The 22,348-nt window shown below is 50.9% G+C and overlaps 1 protein-coding gene across 1 annotated transcript in view; it reads right to left on the reverse strand.

Annotated features, from left to right (window-relative positions):
- Positions 1-21,719, reverse strand: part of GFAP (glial fibrillary acidic protein) — a 40,048-nt gene extending 18,329 nt beyond the window's left edge. Inside the window, exons 1-3 of the mRNA XM_084808220.1 lie at positions 21,217-21,719; positions 13,119-13,179; positions 7,896-7,991 (exon numbers count right to left, since the gene is read on the reverse strand). Of these exons, the coding sequence (XP_084664346.1) occupies positions 7,896-7,991; positions 13,119-13,179; positions 21,217-21,719 (660 nt within the window). The remainder of the gene's footprint in view (positions 1-7,895; positions 7,992-13,118; positions 13,180-21,216) is intronic.
- Between the last annotated feature and the right edge of the window lie 629 nt (positions 21,720-22,348).

Raw genomic sequence — 22,348 nt, forward strand, 5'->3', positions numbered from 1 at the left:
TAGAGGGTTAAATCCCTTCAAAATGCTCGGAGGTTATTCAAAACTACAATAACAGAAGCTCAGTTAAAATGTGTACCACAGGTTAGGAAAGGTAGCACCAAGTCCAAGAGGTCACCAGCATGAGTAATGAGCAGTATCAAGGAAGCTGTTAGACAAAAGAAGCCTTCCTTCAGAAAATGGAAGTCTTGCCCAAATGAGAACAAACTTGCACAAAAGAGATGCAAGCAGACAATAAGAGATGCAAAAAGCTTTTTGAGGAGCATATCGCTAACATCAAGGTCAACAATACATAATTCCTTATCAGAAGCAGGAAACCAGCTAGGGATGCAGTTGGACCATTGGATGACAACAGTGTTAACGGAGTACTAATGGAGGATAAGGAGACATAGGGCATCATCACATGAGGCTAAAATCCTGCACTCTTACCGGAGCTTCGTCTTCCGGAGTCTTTGTGGGATAATGATCAGGAAAATAGACACGCTTCCCCCCCTCTTGGGGGGGGCTGTTTCCTGTGTGCGCAAGCCCCATAAGTTTCATTTCTATGGACAGAAGATGGCGTGGCAATATTGCGCAACATTTCACCATTCTGGATTTTCACCTCCACCTTCGGGTTTTATATATTACTGCATTTCGGCAACTTGAATCATGGTGGAATAAACCTAAAAAACGGGAGAGGCACCAGAGAACAACAATATCATGAAGAGGACCTGCAAACTTCCACTGGTGACCCACCACAACTGTACAATAAAAGCCTTGTGTGATGACACCCTGTGGGGGTGAATGGATTCTTTTCAGCTATCTTTACTACAGAAGATGTAGGACAGATACCTGTGCCAGAACTGACATTTTCAGGAAGGGAGTATGAGGAACTGCGGTAGTGATGACAAAAGATGAAGTTCTCAACCTTATTGACAAACTGAAAGCTAACAAATCACCGGGCCCAGATGGTATCCATCCTAGAGTTCCTAAAGATCTCTAATGTGAAAAAGCTGACCTTCTAACAAAAGTATGCAACATGTCCCTAAGATCAGCCTCTGAACCAGAGGGCTGGATAATGGCCAATGTCACACCAATTTTTTAAAAGAGATCTGGGGGGGATCTGGGAAATTACAGGCTGGTTAGTTTAACATCTGTTCCGGGCAAATTGGTTGAAAGCATTAGTAATGATAAGATGGGTAGGCATATAGAAAGATAAGCCCTGCTTAAAAAGAATCAACATGGCTTCCACAAAGGTAAGTCATGTATCGCCAACCTTTTAGTGTTCTTTGCGAGTGTAAATAAACATGCAGACAGGGGTGATCCAGTAAACATTGTATACTTTGATTCCAAAAGACTTTTGACCAAAGCTCCTCACCAAAGACTCCTGAGAAAACTTAGCAGTAATGGGATAAGAGAAGAGGTCCTCTTATGGATCAGTAACTGGCTAAAGAACAAAAAGCAGAGAGTAGGAATAAATGGTAAATTCTCCCAATGGAGGGATGTAAACAGTGGTGTCCCACAGGGATCTGTATTGGGACCAATGCTTTTCAACTTGTTCATAAATGGTCTAGAATTAGGAGTAAGCAGTGAGCTGGCCAGGTTTGCTGATGGCACCAAATTATTTGGGGTGGTTAAAACAACAACAACAACAAAATGATTGTGAAGAGCTCCAAAAGAATCTCTCCAAATTGGGAGAATGGGCATCACTGTAAGCAAGTGTAAAGTGATGCACATTGGGGCAAAAAAACCCAAACTTCACATATCCACCGATGCGATCTGAGCTACCAATGACTGACCAAGAAAGAGATCTTGAGGTTGCGGTGGACATCTCGATGAAAATGTCAACCCAGTGTGTGGCTGCTGTGAAAAAGCCAAATTCCTTGTTTGGAATAATTAGGAAAGGAATCAAAAATCAAACCGCCAAGATCATACTGCCCTTATACAAACCTATGTGTACAGTTCTGGTTGCTGCACCTAAAAAAGGATATTGTAGAGCTGGAAAAAGTGCAGAAAAGGGCAACTAAAATGATCAAGGGGCTGGAGTGACTCCCCTACGAGGGAACGGGAATGTTACAACAGCTGGGTGTCCTCAGGCAAGGCTGGGGGCCAGCAAATCAGTGGCTGAAGGTACAGCAGAGGAACAAGCAGAGCCTGAGTCCACAAACACTTTGGAGTCAGATCCAGAGTAACAAACAGTAAGCCAGGCAATGCAGATAGAGGCGGTTATGCACAGAGAGCAGTCAAATCTGGGCCAAACTCACGGAGAGGGGTCTAAGCAGGAGGCAGGGCCCGCAGGAGGATGCCCAGCTGGAGTCAAATACACACAGGGCTTTCAGCGGCTCCTGTAAGCTTCTAGTGGCCGTTGTATCTGGGAGCTGCCCACCCAAGCCGGAGCTGCAATTATTCTTCCTCATGAGGAGGGCCCTCTGCTTGTGAGGAGCCCCTTTCCCCCTGAGTAGACCTCCGCTGCAGCCTGGCACTTCCTCGGGGTTGGGCCTGCCTCCTCTGGTGCTGTTGCTTCCTGGGACTTGGGGGTCGCTCAGCCTCCTCCTCTGAGGCAGGCTCCCCCTCTTCCCGAGGGGCTGGGACCCCAGCAAACCCCTCCATGGGCTCAGGCCCATGTTGCAGTGCGGGCCTGGCAGCGCCCAGGCATGGTCCGCCATTGGGGCCTCTAACTCTTCCTCGGAGGAGGAGTCTTCCGATGGGCACATGACACTGGGACTGTTTAGCTGAGAGAAAAGGCGAGTGAGGGGAGACATGATGGAGGTGCGGAAAATTATGCACGGTGGGGAGAAAGTGGATAGGGAGACATTTTTCTCCCACTCTCATAATACCAGAACCGATGGGGTCATCCTATGAAGCTAATTGGGCACCTTCATGGAGGATAAGGCGATCCATGGCTACTAGCCCTGAGGGCTACATGCTTCCTCCAGTATCAGAGGCAGTATGCAGTTGCTGGGGAACATGGGCGGGAGGGTGCTGCTGCACTTGTGTCCTGCTTGTGGTTTCCCATGCATAGCTGGTTAACCACTGCGCAAACAGAATGCTGGACTAGGTGGACGCTTGGTCTGATCCAGCATGGCTCTTATGTCCTTAGGATTGTATATAAAATATTTCTTTATTGAACTCTAGGACTCCAGGTCTGAGAAACAGAGTGGTGTGCCTTCCTATGAGATACGGTCTCTTAAGAGCTGCATGTCCCAGAGGTCCTTAGTTCACACTGGCATTTTCTGTGCAGGCTCCAGAAGGCTGAAGAAGAAAATCTAATTTTTGGCCCAGAAGATATGTTAGTAAATAAGCTATCCTTAATGTACAAGTTTATAAGCCTTTCAGAAATTTATGCCATTGGGATTTTGTTAGAAAACTATTTCAGAATTCTGGACATCTATAGAGCATTCCCTGAAATAATATTCAGCAGTTCATATTAAAATACATGCATCACAATAGTTTTTTGTTGGAATAAATGCATGTCAAAGTGCCTCTATTTGAATTCTTACTCTTCTGAATGGTGTGTGAGGGTCTAAACAGACATCACTGTTTTCATTTTTACTCTACAGTAGGGGCAGGAGGTGTGATCTGGATCAGGGACTACCATGGAGGGCAGTGGGGCTTTAATCCTTCCTTTTCCCTGCTATGGACCCAATCCAGATCCCCCCACCCACCCACACCTGTAACTTCTCTTGCAAAACAATGATCCATGAAACAGCCATGTCCTCTAAATAATGTCTGTTGGCCCTGATTTCTCATTAATTATGATATTTCCTCTTTTCATTTTCCATTGAGTTTCACATTTTAAGTTTCAAGCTTGCCTGATCAGGCACAGCTTTTTCAAAACATGTTGTTGTTCAGTCATGTCCAACTCTTCGTGACCCCATGGACCATAGCATGCCCGGCCTTCCTGTCCTCCGCTCTCTCCCAGAGCGTGCTCAAGTTAGGGATGTCAGAGAATTCCACGACGGATCTCGGTGAGGCCAAATGCCAGTGCATCCAGCCCCCTGAAATCTGTTGCGGAACGAAGCCCCCGCCCCCCCAACCCATGAAAGGCGTGCAAAACAGAGCACTTACCTGCTCCCATCCACGCTGCTTTGCGAATGGCAGCTGTCCTGTGGCCGCCATTCGCTTCCTCTTCATAGCCGTGATAGGCTACGTAAATACTAATGCAGGGACGCCATTTGCATCCTGCGGAGGCCGTGATAGGCTACGTAAGTATTTACGTAGCCTATCATGGCAGGGGGAAAAAAACCCAGTGTATGCAAATGGCGGCAGCTACCGCCATTTGCGTACGCTGAGTTTTTTTCCCCCTGCCGTGATAGGCTACCTAAGTATTTACATAGCCTATCACGGCTAAATACAGGGACGCAAATGGTGGCAGCTACGACAGCCGCCATTTGCGTCCCTGCAGGGGTGCCCAGCGGCTGGATGTCCGGCTGCAGACGGCCAGAGCCGGCTGGCAGCTCTGTGGCTTGGCCGCAGAGCGGAGCTGGCCGGGCAGGATTCCGGGGGGGAGGACCGGATCGCTTCCCCCCCTGTCAAGGATTCCGGGGGGAGGGACGGAGCGCCTCCCCCCTTCCAGTGGAAACAGAACGGAAGGTAAGTGTTCCGTCCATCCCTCGCTCAAGTCCATATTCATTGCATCGGTGGTGCTATCCAGCCATCTCATCCTCTGCCGTCCCCTTCTCCTTTTGCCTTCAAACTTTCCCAGCATCAGGGTCTTTTCCAGTGGGTTTTCTCTTCGCGTTAGGTGGCCAAAATATTTGAGCTTCAGCTTCAGTATCTGTCCTTCCAGTGAGCAGTCAGGGTTGATTCCCAATTCAATTAAAAAAACCTCTGCTTGAACATGTGCTGCCGCGAAACCAGAGCTGCCCACGTTCAGGCAACATGCCCGTGGCCGGGCCTCCTGCACGGTTGCTGGTGGGGGCGCCGCCCCTCGCTCGGAGCTGGGCGGCTGCCAGCGCTGGAGTGGTGGGGCAGCTTCGTCCCCTCACTGGACTGTGATGCCCCACCCCGCCCCCAGCTCTCTTCTGGAATGACCCAACACCTCTGTCAGCGAAGCGCCGCTCTGCCGGGGGAAGGATCTTGGAGCAGCACAGCACGCCTGCTCAGGCACAGTGTAGCTTGGTGCAGGGGCCTCTGGGCCATGGGACCGATTTGTCCTGCCGCGCAGGCGCCATTCAGCCCATGGCTTGTTCTGGGGCTTCACTGTGGTTTGTGAACCGCCCTGGCCAGCCAGCCTGACTGGGCTCAGATGCTGCGCCCTGTGGAGGCCATTAGGCTACTCAGGTGGCACACACCTGGCACGCGTGGGGAGGGAAAGTGGGCCGCCACGGCACATCTTCCCCCCCCGCCCCGTGGTGGCGCGAATCCGCCCCCTCACCACCAGCCCCACAGTTTCCCTGTTCCCTCAGAGCAAGCTGCAAACAGTCACTTCACAGTATGGGGGTGGGGGGAATAGATAATTCCAGCAACATTTTATTATTCCAAGCCATCCCTGCTGCAAGGCTAAGTATTTTGGAGTGGTGTCTTGCTGAATGGGCAATTAAGACCCATTAGTTCTACAAAAGACCTGCTCCTGGTGGAGAAGAAAATGGCTAGAACTGACTTGCTGGTGTGGATCAACAGCCCTGCCTGCATTTCTGGGCTCTCCTTCGGGGCGTGGCTACAAGGACGGTCATGATGAGCACCTGCATGGCAGCATTTACCACAGCACCGCTGGACCCCCAGAAGGTCATTCAGACCAACTGTGCCTAACCAACAGTCCAACCCATTTTGTTTAAAACAATAAAAACAGGTTCTATTGCTCCCTCGCTGACTGTCCGCATGCACAGACTCGTTTTAACAGGAAAATGTCACCATGAGATGAGAAACCCGTCTACTTCAGTGAAATGGAAGGGGTGAGGGGCCAAGTCTCTTCTCCATCTCTGTGTTACCAATCCCCACCACACTCCTAGCTTGGTAAGGCTGAGAGCTCCAGAGCAGAACGCTGCCTGTTTTGGGAGGCAGACTGCAGGAAACGTGTATTTCTTGGTGGGTTTTCCATCCTCCACAAGCCATTTGAGGCTTAAAAGGCTCCCAAGTAATGACACTCATGGGCAAGTGGGGCAGGGGAATTGGCAGTCATTGGAGGGCTGGCCACAGGCTATTAGTTGCTTATCACTGCATATACTATGGTATTTATAAGTGCACAACTTCCCACAATGGTGACATAAAGAAACACCAACCACAAGATTTTTCTGCGGGAAAAAATTAAGAACCACCACCACAGAAAAGGAACAACTTGATCATCTGGAGGAGACCTGGGGCCAAAACCAAGTCTCCCTAACTACTTTTCCCAGCATCAGCCTTCTCTTCTTTCCCTTCCCCGCCTCTGGTGCTGCTGTATTTGTTAACATGCTGTGGCCATATTCTGCTTCCATTGATGCAGATATGCTGTATTATTAGGAAGCTTGGAAGCCTTTGGGAACACGTGGAAAGCTTAATCTCTTCAGGTCCAGAATCAAGGGTTTGTTTATGTTAAAATGTATAGACTGCTTTTAAACCTGAATGGCCCCCAAAGTAGCATAGAGACATATTAAAAGACTGTTCTGGGATTGGGGTTTGGTCTAAATGACCTCTCAGGGTACCTTCCAGCCCAGTGACTCTGATTGTAAAGGATGCTGGATTAGTGGAAGCAAAAGCACATGAAACCTGGCTTGGCAAGGTCTTTGTGGGTCATGTCCCTGGGTTAATTGAAAGCTATCAGCTCCCTCTGTCCAGAAAGGTTGGAAGATGACTCAGCTGGATCCCCCCTCTCTCCTCCCAGCTGCAGAATGTGTTAATACTAGGGATGTCAGAGAATTCCGCCATGGATCATTCGGCCCCCCGAACTCTGTGGCGGAACGGCCTGCCACCCCCCCACCCCCCGCGGATCCCCCCGGGACGAGACTTACCTGGGGCGGATGTTCCGGACGGCAGCGGCTCCAGCGGCGGCTTCGGCGGCTGGTCTTCCGACCGGCTGCTGCCACCACCGCCGTTTGCAGTGTGTTCCCCGCCCCCCCATTCGTGATAGGCTACGTAAAGACTTACGTAGCCTGTCACGTCTGGGTTAAAAAAAAAAAAATCGCGTAAGCAAATGGCGGTGGCTACGGCCACCGCCATTTGCATTCCTTATTTTTGGCTGTCTTAGTCTACGTAAATATTTATGTAGACTAAGACAGCGAAAATAAGGGGGAACGCAAATGGCGGCGGCCATAGCCACCGCCATTTGTGTACACTTTTTTTTTTTAACCCAGACATGATAGGCTACGTAAGTCTTTACGTAGCCTATCACGGCTGAATTCAGGGACGCAAACGGCGACGGCTATGGCCGGATGTCCGGCTGCTGGCGGAGCTGGCTGGCGGCTCTGTGGAATCCCCGCGGAGCGGAGCCGGCCAGCGAGGATTCCAGGGGGAGGGACAGAGCGCCTCCCCCCCCAGCGGAACCCGGCGGAGCCAGGTAAGTGGGGTTTCATACACCCCTAGTTAATACAGGTGTCTGGATAAAAGAAAGGACAATGCAAATAGCTTGTATTTTTGAGGCAAGCTGACTGACCACAAACAGGATCAGAGAGCCAAGTTGGAGCTTTGGAAGATTTGTCCACTGGGGTATTTAAAAGGTCAGTCTCCACCTATGCTCAATATTTGTAACTAAATGCAAACATTACAAAATGCCAGTAAGCCCCCAGGGACCTCATTCCCAAGGAAACTAAACTTGAGTACTGCTGCACCCAAGAATGAGCCCAATGAAAAGCAGGTTGACTTTCTCAACAATCTGAGTGCCCCAGTATTCCGTATGGTTCCCCCTCACTGGAAACTGTGCACAGACATTCAAGGAAAAGAGAGCACAAGCCGAGTGAGGCTGTGAATCTGGGGCAGCCTCGGTTTTACACAGGACTCTGTACCTCATCATGGACCTTTTTTAGGAAGTTGATCTCCTCCTGCAGTGATTCGATTTTGCGTTCCAGGTCTATCTGGGATAATGCAGCAGCATCGACGTCCTGTGGAGACAGAGAAACTGGGCAATGAGAGGGAGAATGAGTGCCATTTGGCCTCATGGTATCATATGCTCTTGCACTGTGCCATGTGCCTGCCTTATGGCCCGCTCCTCTGCTGTGTCTCACCACATATCCAGTGATGATGTACTGCACAGCTAATGATCGAAGGGCAGACCCTTTGAACATTAGCGTTTCCTTTCCTGCTTTTCTGCTACATAACCTCTAGGTGGCACCGTGCCATAGTGGAATAGTGCAAATAGACAAGAGGACATTGTGCTTTCTTTTGCTTTCACAATTAAATGCCGCATTTTCCATGCTCTAAAAGGACTTGCCTAAAGTGTTGGTTAAACACAGAAGCATCATCATCTAAACAAACCATAAACAACCGTGAGTAGGGAATGACGAGCACATGACAAATGACATGTAGAAAAGCCCACATACTCTGCCAACTGCAGTGTTTAAATCTGAAAAGCAAGAGGGGCCATGGTTCAAGCTTTTCTGGAAGTGACTAGCTGCAAATTTGGGGCAGTAGAACATCAGTTGCATGAAAGTTGGTTGCATGTAGTGCATTTCCCAGCATGGTGACACATGAAACAAAAAGCTGTACTTGCTGAACTTCTGCCTGCCATTAAACTTTTTAAAGGCACAGAGCCTCAGTAAGAAAAACAGCTTCAACCTTAGCTACCCATTCCAGACCAAACTATCCTTCATTACTGTGTGCCTATGGAGAAAAAAAATTACCTACCTTTTTTTTTATCCCACCTTTCAATAGGACATTTCCAAGGTAGCTTACAAATGACAGTAAAAATCAAATACACCTATTACACTATAACATTGTTTAAAACAGCAGAAAAAACAGCAGCAGAACAATGCAAGCAGCCAACTTTTGAACTCAGTTGTATCAAAGATATCTGTGTTAATTTCCTGGCTGATTTTATTAATACGATTTATCTTTATTAATAAGATTCTTATAAATGAGTGTGCTGATTTGGGGTCCTGACCCTGTCAGTTCCCAGTCATCAATCAGATTCTTTTGGTTAGCAAGATGAAACAAGTAACTTGTGCAAAAGGTGACAGTTGATGGAAAATTGATGCAGAACATATATATACAAAGAAAGTTCATGTCTCCCCTCAGTTGACAAAGCAGGGCACCCTTGTCACAAGCCGGTGTGTCTCTCTGAGTCCCCAAGGCAGATGAGGAAGCACTCCTGAGCCAAAGGTTCCCTGGGCTGGTAGCAGGCGTGTTCCTCCTTAGAGCAAGACCAAAGATGGAGAGCCTGGGGGCCTGATCTTATGGGCTTCTCTCTCTAAGGGCATCTCTGGAAAACAGGAAAGGTTCCTCCTGTGCAAGCACCGAGTCATTGCTGACTCCTAGAGGGATGCCGCTTACGCTGGCGTTTTCATGGCAGACTACAGCGGGGTGGTTTGCCATGGCCTTCCCCAGTCGTGACTCCCTTTCCCCCAGCAAGCTGGGTGCTCATTTTACCGACCTCGGAAGGATGGAGGGCTGAGTCGACCTGAACCGGCTACCCGAGACCCAGGTTCCGCTGGGATCGAACTCAGGGCGTGGGGAGAGTTTCGGCTGCTATACTGCCGCCTACCACTCTGCACCACACGAGGCTCAGAGGGCATCTCTACACCAACCTAAAATCCTGCATTTAAAATGGGGCTTTCTGCTTCCATTTTAAATGCAGGATCACGATGACTCCCTTTTTCACCTGTTTCCTTCTCCCCCACCCCTTTCCCCCTCCTTCTCCCCGTATCTGAGTTTTCCATTATCTATCATGGATCTCGCTCCTCCTCTTGCCACTTTTCCTCTTTTCATGGAGGAAACTCCATGAAACTCCATGTTGCGAAGCGGAACGCAACAGAGTAATTTGATAGCTCATTGTCTGCAATCTATTGAAAAACAGAACCAAGGGCATTTAGTGCAGGAGACGCCCTGGAGGGCCACGGCGTCATGTAAAGAGCCCGCAAATTTCCATGAAGGAGCCATCTCAATCGCAGGATAAAAGCTCCGTGTGAAGGAGCTCTAAACTTAGGAGCTGGCAAGAAGCACCTCTTCGCACTGCCAACAGCTACTTGGGAGGAGTGGGGCTTCCCTCACCCAAAACATCCCAGCCTGAGAAGTTAACTGGCCTCCCAGTTAGCTTTTCTTCTCAGTTTTTGCATATTACTTATGATATGACTGAGTCAAACTAGAAATTAAAATAAAGCTGCAACGTTTGCCTAAAAGTTAACTATGGAAGCCAACATGACTTGCTTCAGAGAAAATATGATTATGTTGGCAATGTCAAAGTGAAACATGCCATTACTTCTCCTTGGGAAATCTTACATGTGGAGCCTGCCCCTCTGGAAACACTCCTTGCGCCCTCTGCGCCTCTCCCCACTCAGCCCCACCCAGACCAGGGCTCAGGGAAGAAGCACAGAGTCACAGAACAGTAGGGTTGGAAGGGGTCTACAAGGCATCGAGTCCAACCCCCTGCTCAGTGCAAGAATCCAAGTCAGAGCATCCCTGACAGGTGGCTGTCCAGCCTCATAGAATCATAGAATAGTAGGGTTGGAAGGGGCCTACAAGGCCATCGAGTCCAACCCCCTGCTCAATGCAGGAATCCAAGTCAGAGCATCCCTGACAAATGGCTGTCCAGCCTTGTCTTGAAGGCCTCCAGTGTGGGAGAGCCCACCACCTCCCCAGGGAATGGGTTCCATTGTCATATTGCTCTAACAGTCAGGAACTTTTTCCTGATGTTCAGCCGGAATCTGGCTTCCTGTCACTTGAGCCCATTATTCTGTGTCCTGCACTCTGGGATGATCGAGAAGAGATCCTGGCCTTCTTCTCTGTGGCAACCTTTCAAGTACTTGAAGAGTGCTATCCTATCTCCCCTCAGTCTTCTCTTCTCAAGGCTAAACATGCCCAGTTCTTTCAGTGTCTCTTCATAAGGCTTTGTTTCCAGTCCCCTGATCATCTTCGTTGTCGCCCTCTGAACCCTCTCCAGTTTGTCTGCATCCTTCTTAAAGTGTGGCGCCCGGAACTAGACACAGTACTCCAGATGAAGCCTAACCAGTGCTGAGTAGAGGGGAACTAGTACTTCCCGGGATTTGGAAGCGATGCTTCTATGAATGCAGCCCAAAAGAGCATTGGCCTTTTTTGCAGCCACATCACATGGTTCGCTCATATTCAGCTTGTGATCGACAACACTTCCAAGATCCTTCTCGGTTGTAGTGTTGTTGAGTCACGTATCCCCCACCTTGTAACTGTGCATTTGGTTTCTTTTTCCTAGGTGCAGAACTTGGCATTTATCCCGATTAAATGTCCTTCTGTTGTTTTCTGCCCAGCGCTCCAGTCTATCAAGATCACTTTGAATTTTGTTTCTATGTCTCAATAGCAGGGAGAGAAATCCCCACTGTGATCTCCAAACACAGACCAGAGGTGGCAGTGGGGATCTGCTCTGCTGCGCATGGGCGTTCCCTGCCAGGAAAGCCCAGCGCACACGCGTGGAGGAGCAAAGGGACTCGACCCGCTCGGCTTCATCCCTTTGCCTGCCCCACCTAGGAGAAGGAGGTGGGGTGGGCAAAGCCTGCTGGAAGGAGGTGGGAGGGGTGAAGGAGACGCGGCTGGCCGGGCTTAAGCCTCGCCACCTCTTTTCCCCGTAGGAGAAGGAGGTGGGTGGGAAGGAGCGAGGGCGCTTGTCTGGGGCAGGGCTTCCCTCAATAGGAAAGCCACACGCAGCAAAGCGTTGTCCCGGGCCCAAACGCCGGCTGGATGGTCCACCCAGCACTTTGGCCAGGAAGCAAAGGGAATCGTGAGCATGTGACCACACCCACTGACAGCAGGGGTGGGGCCACACCCACATGATGTCATATGGCCCACAAGCCCCCCCCCCCCCGCATGCTATTTTGGCCCTGCACCCCTGGCGTAGAGGCTGCCTTATAGTTAAGGGAAGTGGCTTTTTCAGCATTCTGACTTTTAAAGCCCAAAAGTTCTATTTAACATACAGTCAAGACAATCCTGTCAGTATAACATTTGATTTGCAAAATCTACCTAGGGAGGGTTATAGTATAGTGCTCATTTCCCCATGAAAATCTGGCACTGCTACTCACCATGGGCAAGTTCCTACTATACATTTACACAGAAATAAGGTTGATTCAGCAAAAGTCCCACTTCTCTCTGCTTGTGTCCCATCACTTAGCAGCTTCCTCCCTGCCCCTTTCTTTTAAAGCAGGTTATCTGTTGCTTCCTGATTGCTTGCTGAAGCTGCAGTATTCCCAAATGGCTGCTAAATAGTCAGTTCCTGTTCCCTCCAGGGAGGAATTTAATTACTGGATTCTTCTTTGCAGCTAGAAAACGTTCTCATTATTTTTGTTTTAATTTTATTTATGATGGCACTCACAAAATTGTCGTCATATTTTTTTTTTAATGAGTAAAAAAAAGGTGACTGCAAAAAGGAAACTGGTAATTAAAGTTCCTCTCCTATTCGGACCAACCCCTGGAACTGACTAATTAAGGGAAAATCAGGAATGCCACAGCAAGGGAAGAGAAAGGAACTCATTAGTTGCTTTAAAAGAAATGAGCAAGAGGGAGGCCACTAATTAAATGGATAGTAGAGTTGAAAAGTCTCAGGTTGTTGCTGCAGGTTTGTTTTGAAATAAATAAACAAAACAAAACCCTCCACAAATCAGGTCTGAAACATCACGGAAAACACTAGAATGGCAAGAACATCATCTAGATCCAAGATGATCTGTAAAAATGGAGTGAACGAAGGATGCATGTTCCAGACTAAACAGCCAGTGTAGAAGTGACCCAGCAGTTTGTGTGGCACAGAGAACAGCGAACATCCTGAGCTCTGGAGTTCTTGATTCAAGTCCTGCCCTGCTAGATGCGGGCCCTTTCCACACGCCCGGCTTCATCCAGGTGACCGTCCCCATGATGCTCGTCGGGCAGAGAGGGGAACATGCACGAGCTCACTTTTGAAAACAGAAGGCTGGCCTAACGTGTGCCACGACTTGCGCAAGGTCCGCCTGCTGGCATCACAAACGATGCCGCCAGGGCAGCCGCCCCCAGCCACTTATGAGGGCCCGAGTTCCCCCCTCCATAGTTCCAGCACAGGATTCGTCATCTTGGCACCTCACCTGACGGTAGGAAGACAAATTGTTTTCAGCGTCAAGGCGCAGATTAATTTCGTCCTGTAACCTTGAATGAGAGAGACAGAGAGAGAGAGAGGTGGAAAAGTCAGGCGGCCGTATTGAATTATTGGCTCTTCTCTTCCACACGAGGCCAAGACCAAAGGGAAACACATCAAGATCAAAACCGCCGCGGAGCACGCGCACCTTCGTTCCCCCTGCTCTCCGCGCTCCTGCGCATGCAGCCTTGCCATGTTTCTATGCTTCCACCTCTGAATGCTGTTGTGTTTTCAAAACTGTGATGATGGCAATGATCTTGTTCATGTGATGCGCACTGGGGCCCGACAAGGGTTTGGGGGGGGGGGCTCAGCCTCTGTTCCCTCTCCAGCAACTGTTGCACGGAAGGCCGGGGGAGGGGGGAGGCTGAGGATGCGGGAGGAGGGGGGAGTCATGGTTCACCCCTGTTGTCAGGGGGGCATGTGGGGGCGTCAGGGAGGTCTCTGTTGAAAACGGGGCTTCCAACTGTTTCTAACATCCAGTTCCTGTGGGAAGACTTTGGGAATGCACAACACTTTTCAGCAAAAAAAAATAAAAATGGAGGGAGCATTTCCTCCCCTTTTCTTATTCTTCGTTTTATAACATTTTTTGTTGTTGCATATCTGAATAGTCCTTCAAATATGCAGAGAACCTCAGTTTGTCAAGGAGGAGTAGTGCCATTTCATGGCCTTACTGATCAGCAAGGGCCATGAGCTTTGCCATCGGAGGGAATTTGTAAGGAGCTACAAACAAGATATTGTAGGGGGCCACAGACCTGAGTGCAGTAGGGCAGGGGTGGGCAATTTGTGGCCCCAGGGCTTAATTTCAAAATGCCTCCTGGAAGTGAGCATGTCAGACCTCTGGCAGGAGCGCTCCGTCCCTCTCCTGGTAGCCTGCTTGGGGTGGGGGGAGGAGGGAGAGAGAGAGAGAGAGATGGGGGTGCCCCTGCCTTTGGCTCTGGCCCCACCCACCAGTAGCTTCAGACCTGCCCACCGCTGGCATGCAGCCCCCAGTTCTCCCCCAAGGGAATGTGGCCCTGAACAGAAAAAAGTTCCCCCAGTCCTGTTGTAGAGCTACAGTGCTCCTGCTCAGGGACTGCTACACAGCCAGCCCCAAACCAGCACTGTGGGCTTTTCCACATGAGGCTTCCAACCTGCCACTTTACCAAGGCTTCTGCTTCTGGAGTCTTCCTGGGACTAAGATCGGCTCCTGTACACATGTTTTTTTCCTAGGATTTTTCTTTCTCTGCCTTTCTCTATGTTCCATTACACAACCAGTAGGTGGCGCTGTGGTATAGCAGAATTTCATGAATACACACCAGGGTTTCATGCCACCATTCATGGAAATACAAGGCTTCCTTGTTAGACAACAATAAACACGCTATAATGGTTGCAAAGAATGGGAGAGGCCCTGGAGTACCTGGATGTCAGTGTCATGTAAAACACCCACAAGCTACCCTGAGTGAAGAATCATGAACACACAATAATGGCCTTGTGTAGAAGGGCTCTCTGGCACTACTGCTACCTTGCTACTGTACTGGACTCCAGCGAGCCCAGAGTGTTGTTGTACAAGTCCTGTACAGCCTGATTTCCCACTGTACCTGCCTTAAATTTGAGAACTCTGAAGTGCTCCTCTTTAGGGGTGGGTTGAGTCTCCAACAGGAGCACCATAGAGCTATTCAGAATTCCAATGAATCCTGAACATGTATATCCTGAATGCCTATGTTCTACTTGAACCTGAGCACTATGGCACTTGCAGTACGACTACTGCTCAGGTCTGGAACTGACTACCCTGAACCTTCCTTTAGTACTACAAGTTGGGGGAGCTAACTTCCCACAGCTCACACTGTTACAGGAGGATCAGGGTTGGTTGCGAGGTCTGCATCTGAGCGCTTTAGTGGTACAGAGCAGAGAGAGAGGGCGGAAAAAATTCAGAGCTGGTTGGACAGCCCCATATCTGAGTGGTGCAGTGTTTTATTTATTTAAAAATATTTATATATCACTTCCCATTTAAGAAAAGCCAAAGCTCTTTACAACAAATTATAAAACAATGCATCATTATAAAAGCACAACATTAAGACAAGCTAATGGTTGGGAACAGACAAGGTAAACAAGTTTTAAATAGTTGTCAAAAGCACATGATTGGTGCCTGACATGCAGGGAGGGAGCTATTTTTACTATTCGCTTCCCAAGCTGAAGGGAGAGTTCTTCTTCGTGGTCTCTACGCATCACACATTTGGGCTCTGCACCTGCACGGAGCCTCCACTCAGGAAGTTTCTATAGCGGAGGAAGTTCTGGAGGGACCCCCCCATCCCAATGTGCACGTCCCTAGCAGGTTCCCGCTTATTCCCCGTTCTCTTTCAAAGACCACTGCATGCACCTCCTAGAGAGCGTCTCTCCCTGTTTGCTGTTTCAAAGCATTTCAAAGCTGACATTGTCCTTTCTTTCTTTCTTTCTTTCTTTCTTTCTTTCTATCTTTCTTTCTTTCTCTTTCTTTCTTCTTTCTTACTATAAAGCATTTCGCTCTGTCTCCTTATATTTTTATTTTTCTTCAATTTTTCTGCGACGTTCGAGGTCGCCCTCACGGGGGTCTGGCCCTCAGGGCCCCCCTCCAAAGTGCGGGGCAACGCTGCGGCCCTCGGACGGGCACCCCTCTGCCTGTCCGGCCCACAAAGGGCGCATCGTCCGGGCTTGCCCTTGCTACAAAGCCTTCTCCATGCAAGCGAGAGGAAGCCGCTCGGATCGGCCAAAAGCGGCGCTTTGGAGAAGGGCGCTGCGATCGGTGGAGGAGCCAAAGGTGTGCCAAGCCCGCCAGGCCCGCCTCACACGAGCCGCCTGCCGCGCAGGGGCCCGCTCCGGTGTCAGGACGGCCATCCCCTCGGCGTCTCCCTCTCTGGATACACAAGACGCAGGCCGACGGGCGGCGCTCACGCTGGCAGGCGGACTGGCAGGAAGGCGGAGGCCTCTGCGCAGGCCAGTCTGTCTTCTTCACACGCGAGAAGGCAGAGGAGGACTCCCAAGGAGCCGCATGGCCCTGCCTGGGATCGTGCGTCGGGCCCCTCGGGTCTCTGCGACTCTGCGCGGGCGCCTGTGGCCGACAGCAGTCCGTGCAGGCCATCGGCCAGCACCCGGATGCGGGAGGCAGAGCCAGCCGCCTGGCTCATGCCAGTCGGGAGCAAGTGTGACCGCTGGTCTCAGCCGCGTCTCCCGCTGCTCCGCCCATGCCTGCCGCTTGGATGAGGCCACCTGTGCCGTGTCACCAGTGCTACTCCCGCCCCCCCGCCAAGGCACGGGGGGAGCCCGTCTCGGGAACATCGACATCGGAGGGTGAGAGCCAGGACCCACCTCCGGCAGGCCCAATCCCTTGGCCACCTCCTCATTATGGCTTAGAAGGCCACGCACGGGCTGTGGCCAGCGCCCCTCTTGCCAGAGGCAGTCTGGTCGCCGGCCTCCACTACCAGGGGTCACGCCCCCCATTCTTACGAGTGGAGCTGATGCTGGGTGCGGTCCAGATCGCTTTCCCAAAGTGGTACTGTCGCTCAACACGGGGCGTGTGGTGCAGGAGACCCCAGGACTGGGTCGGCCGCTGTAATGAGCCGTACGGCCAGTGCTGCCCTCGCCATCTTGGTCCTCTCCGTCAGGAAGAAAGTCGGTACCGCCGACATCCATGGGCTACGGTGTCGAGATGCCCAGGCCAACCAGTCACTCCTCGCCCTTTGGCGCCGTCAGTACCACCTGTTCAGCGGCCGTTGCCAGTTCGGCAAACAGAGATTCAGCCCACCTTGCCGTGTGTCCAGCACCCACGGACGACCCAGCAACAGAACGTGTTGCCAGCCCCGCTGCAGCCGCCGTCCGCACCGCCTTCCGGTGCCCTGCTTGACGGGGGCGGCACTCAGTCACCCCCTGCAGAAGCGAGGGAGAAGCGCCTCCCCCTTCGGGGGAGACTCCAGTCTGGAACGGAAGGTTACCAGCCAGACACGACACCTCAGTCTTCCTGCCCTCTCTCCATCTCCTTCCCCGCCAGGCGTGATCGATGAAGCCATGTCGCCGTTGGAGGACCTGGAACAGTTTTTCTAACCAGGTTCTCAGAATGGCGCGGGCTTTGGGGCTAAAGACTCAGCAAGTAGCTTCCACGGCACAAGACCCCGTTTTTGACCCTGTAAAGGCGGAGTCCTTCAGACCTGTGGCCATTCCTCTGCTCCCTGCACTAGAGGAAACCATGGAAAGCCCCCTCCACTGTGCCACTGATACGTAAGCGCCTGGAGGGTATGTGCTGCCTGCAAGAGGCCAATACCGAGTGCCTCTTCAAACATCCAGCCCTAAATTTGCAAGAGTAAGTGGCGCCTTTGTCACACTTCCTGCCATCTTTCCTCACCTTGTGGCCCAAACGGACATTTTTGGAGCACGCTCTCTGCTTACCATCCAGCATGGCGCAAGATCACATCAGACTCCTGGGTGCTTGCAATAGTCTGGAGGGGCTACCAGATCGAGTTTGATACCTTCCCTCCAGTTGATACCGATCCTCCATAACAAAGTTCAGACCCTCCTTGAGAAAGGGGCAATTGAACCTGTCCCATGAGCTCAACTTCAGAGTGGTTTCTACTCAGGGTATTTTATGGTACTGATGACGGATGGAGGGCTTTGGCCAATCATGGACCTTTGACAGTTGTACCTGTTCATCTCACCCAGAAAGTTCTGCATGGTTTCTCTGATGTCTGTCTTGTCTCTCTTCTCTCGAAGAGATTGGTTTGCCTCAAGGACAGCTACTTCCACATTGCCATAGATGAACTGCACCAACACTGCCTCCACTTTGCCATCAGTACCGACGCTTACCAGTTCCAGGTCTTTGGTCTCGCCACCACCTTGAGGGTATTCACCAAGCGTATGGCAGTAGTCTGCTCCCACCTGCGACTGCAAGGCGTAGGGGTCTATCTATACATAGACAATTGGCTGTTGGTGGCATCAATGCAAGATCAACTTCTTTGGTTGATAGAGGTGACCTGCAATCTCCTTCAGAAGCTTGGACTTTATGTCAATGAGGAGAAATTGCATCTTGTATTGACCAAGCTGATCCAATTCATTTGGGGTGTTGTTGAACTCCTAACTTTGCCACATCTTCTTACCCGACACCAGAGTAAAGGCGCTGACGTCTCTGGGATCAGAACAGCACATGAGTAGATCTACCACTCAAAGCCCACCGTCTCCTGGGCTTCATGGCTGTGATGATGGCTGTTGTTTGCTATGCCCAGCTGTGTATGAGACAACTCCAAAACTGGCTCATATGAAACTTTGATACCGATTGGAACACCTGGCAAACCAGACCCTGTCTGCCCGTGGACCTCAAAGACTCTCTCCGATGGTGGTCGGTACCGAGCAATCTAACCCAGGGCATGCCATTCCTTCAGCTCTCTCAGGGTTGGGACTATGGATGTGTTGTTCTCAGGATGGGTAGCTCACTGTATCGGCCTCATGGTCCATGGACGATGGGGGGCCAATGACGCCACACAGCACATCAACCTTCTGGAGTTAAGAGCAATGGACAAAGCACTTTGTGCATTCAAACTGGACCTGGTGGGCAGACTGGCCCAGGTCACTTTGGACAACACAACTGTTGTTGCATATTTGAACAAGCAGGGAGGTACCAGATCTCTCCCGTTGTTCAACCTTACACTCCAGATCTTTGACTGGTGTATAGCGCATCGGATCAGGAATCTAGGGGTACTGAAAGGACTCAAAAATCTAGCACCACCGGTCCATTCTACAGTACTGAGCTGGAGCCTTTCTGTGGTGCTTAAGGCACTTTCATCAAAGCCTGGAGACTACAGATCTGTGCTTCCTATCGTGGAAGGTGGTGTTTCTGGTGGCCATTACATCTGCATCCTGTGCCAGTGAGCTGTGTGTGCTCAGAGCAGACCAGCCTTATCTCACCTTTCACCAAGATAAAGCGATGCTTAGATCTGACCCTGCCTTTTTACTTAAAGTTGTGTCTGAGTTTCATTTGAATCAGGACATTACTTTGCTTCTCCTTCTGCACTGTTGGAGTCAACCCTGCATACGCTCGATGTTCGTCGTGCTCTGGCCTTGAGGACTGAACAGTTTTGACTGTCGCCCTGCCTCTTCATCTGCTACGGCAGCAAGCGCAAGGGCCCACCTCTCTCGACGCAACGCTCTGCGCCTTGGGCCGCTCAGACTGTCGAGCCACCGCACGCGCTGGCTAGGCTCCACCGGTCCGCCCCAGTCTGAGCTCGCTGTGCTCGTGTGGCAGCAACATCAACAGCGTTCCACAGGGGGTCGCCATCCCTGAACTGAGCCATGCTGCAGCCTGGTTGGCACTGTCAACCTTTGTGAAAGAACAGGCTGAACTTTCGGGCAAGAGCTGACCGTACTTTGGCCATGCCGCCCTCTCCTCCGTATTGCAGTGGGACACGACCTGCCTCCGCTGCGCGTCAGCTGGCCACTCGCCCCTATGTGTGATGCACAGAGACCGCGAAGAGGAGAGACAGGCTGCTCCCTGGAACTGCAGTTCTTCGAGTGGTCGTCTGTGCATCCACACAGCCCACCGCCGTCCTCTCTTCGGTGTCATACTCCAGTTCGATGTTGGGCACCGAAGGTATTTTTGTGTGTAAATTTCTCTCAGTTACGAGCCTGCAATGCCGGTCTCAGGGAACTGAGGGAATAAGCGGGAACCCGCTAGGGGCACGCGCACTGGGGCAGTGGGGGAGGGGCTCCGGCCCAAACCTCCTCAGCTATAGAAGCTTCCGGAATCGAGGCTCTGAGCGGGCACAGAGGCCATACATGTGAATGCACAGATGACCACTCAAGGAACTCCACTTACAGGGAGCAACCTGTCTTTCTTCCCACAACCCATGGGATCCTTTAAGCTATTAGGGATTCTACTTGAGTTGCAGCTTGCATCCTAGGCTGAAAGAATGCACGTGGCGGGCTGCTTGCTTTCCTTCAGTCTATTGGCCAGTGAAGCTACTGAGCACTTGTACCAGCTCTCTGCCCTCATCCTGCTAGGGCTCCACAGCAGCCTGAAGACAACACATATGTACAGCTTTGGGGGAGGGGGGGTTGATTTTTTATTTCTTAAAAAAAAAACATTTTTTTTAGCATAGGGGGGGTTTCTCCCAAGTATGCTGCTCTGCAGGCTTCCCAAGCTGCTATCTAGATCAGGTCAGGGGTGCACAACTTTTCAGCCCCAAGGGCAACTTCAGGTGTCTGCTGGGGTTGTGGGGACCACACACACACACAAGCATGAATGTATGCACACACACCTCCCTCCCTCCACCCCCCCTCATTAGTTAACAGCAGCGTACTGCGACCTCCTTTGGAGGTGCCCCTGTAATCACTTTGGGAACACACACACACACGGATTTAGCCCCCTAAATACACACACAATAAACCATCTGATAAATTATCAGAGCAGAGCAATTAATCATAGATACCATATCATACTTCCTGCTGGAAGAGACCCAAGCTAGCACACAATAGCATTAGTTAACCACAGTGTATTGCAATCTCCTTTGGAGGTGCCCCTGTAATTGCTTTGGGAACAGGTAGAACAAAGGCTGAATCTGAGGCTCGAGCCCCTTCCCCGCCCCAACCACCCTGGCTTGCTCACCAAAAAGAAGAGGGAAAGAATGCCCCAGGAACAGGCTGTGTAGTTCCTGCCATAGACGCCTCATTCCTAGAGCATCCCCAGAGCATCCTGCAAAGCACAGAGGGACCTTCGAGCATAGCTTCCTAGGATGCTCTAGGAACAAGGCATCCATAGCAGGAACTATGCAGCCCATTCCTAGAGCAGCTGCTGCTGCTTCTGCTGCTGCTTCTTCTTCTTCTTCTTCTTTGCTGTTGGCAGATGCTGGCAGCCTCGGGGACCTCCAGACTGGGCTTGGGAGGTGGGGCACCTGCAACCCATGGGCCGCACATTTTGCATCCAGATGACTCAAGCAACAAAGCCAAGCTGCATGCTGCAAGCCAAGCTGCACATATTGTTTCCCTGCTCCATCTTTGCTCAGTGATAGATTCCCCGAGTCAAAACTTGAAAGTAGGTTAGGGAGCTTTCTTACTTTTGCCGAAGACTGTTGAGGTCCTCTAGCAGGTTGTCTCTCTCTATCTCCAGCCGGGCCTTAGAGCTGGAGAGTTGGTCTACTTGATGGCGTAGCTCCCTCATCTCCTCCTGGTAGATATCAGCCAACTTGGTGGGCTCCTTGTCTCGTATTTGGTTGAGCTCAGCCACCAGAACTTTGTTCTGCTGTTCTAGGAAGCGGACCTTCTCGATGTAGCTGGCAAAGCGATCATTGAGCTCCATCATCTCCACCTTCTCATTGGTGCGGGTTTCCTTGAATTCGGTGTTGAGGGCATCAGCCAAGGAAAAATCCACCTTGTCCGAGGAGAACTTGGGGCCAGCACGAAAGCTGAGACTGGAGGTCTTCAGCTTGGTGACGGAGACCCGGGTGGTTGGACGTGAAGGCAGGTGCCTGCGGCCAGGCAAGAACCTCAGGGCATGGTGGACAGAGGTGGTTTGTGAGCCGAAGCGTTTTCCGTAGGACGAGAGTCTCTGCCCTTCCATGGTCAAATCCCTTCTCCAGGCTCTGCAGACTCAGACAGGCTTTTGTGTGTGCTGCAACTGGTTTTATGCAGGAGGATTAGCCATCCCTGGGCATATGTGTGTGAAGAGCTGGAGGAGGGCCTGGGGTACAGTTCGCATGCCAGGCCTAACAGCTCACATCTCTCATGCCAAGTGCCCTGTGTCCTGGCAACGCAACAAAAGAAAGGCCGAAGCTTTGAGCATTTTTGGTGGAGAAGAGAGAGAGAGAATGTACTTGGATGAGCAATGTGGTCAGGGGCTTTGCTCATCTAATGACGGTCACCAGGGGTGTTGCTAGGTTCTTAAAAGATCCAGGGCACACAGGCCCGTAGCACAAATTTGTATGTGATCTGAGTTGGAGCAGGGAGTCAGAGCACACCTCTAATATAGTGTGTGTGTGTGTGTACACATACACACACACAAGACCCCAATTCAGCAATTCGGAAAACATCCTGCTTCTGCTTGGGCCAATTTGGAGTCGATCCACTTCAGGTCAGTACCAAACCCAAGTCAAGGTTTGGAAAACTGAGGCTTTGTGCTTCCTGTTGACTATCATGGGAAATTTTAAAAAACCCACTAACTTTTCTGTTGGTCAAAATTAAATGATAAAA

Source organism: Heloderma suspectum, chromosome 6 (assembly GCF_057233095.1).
Source record: "Heloderma suspectum isolate Gila_16-S chromosome 6, 16-S_ref, whole genome shotgun sequence".
Taxonomy (NCBI): Eukaryota; Metazoa; Chordata; class Lepidosauria; order Squamata; family Helodermatidae; genus Heloderma; species Heloderma suspectum.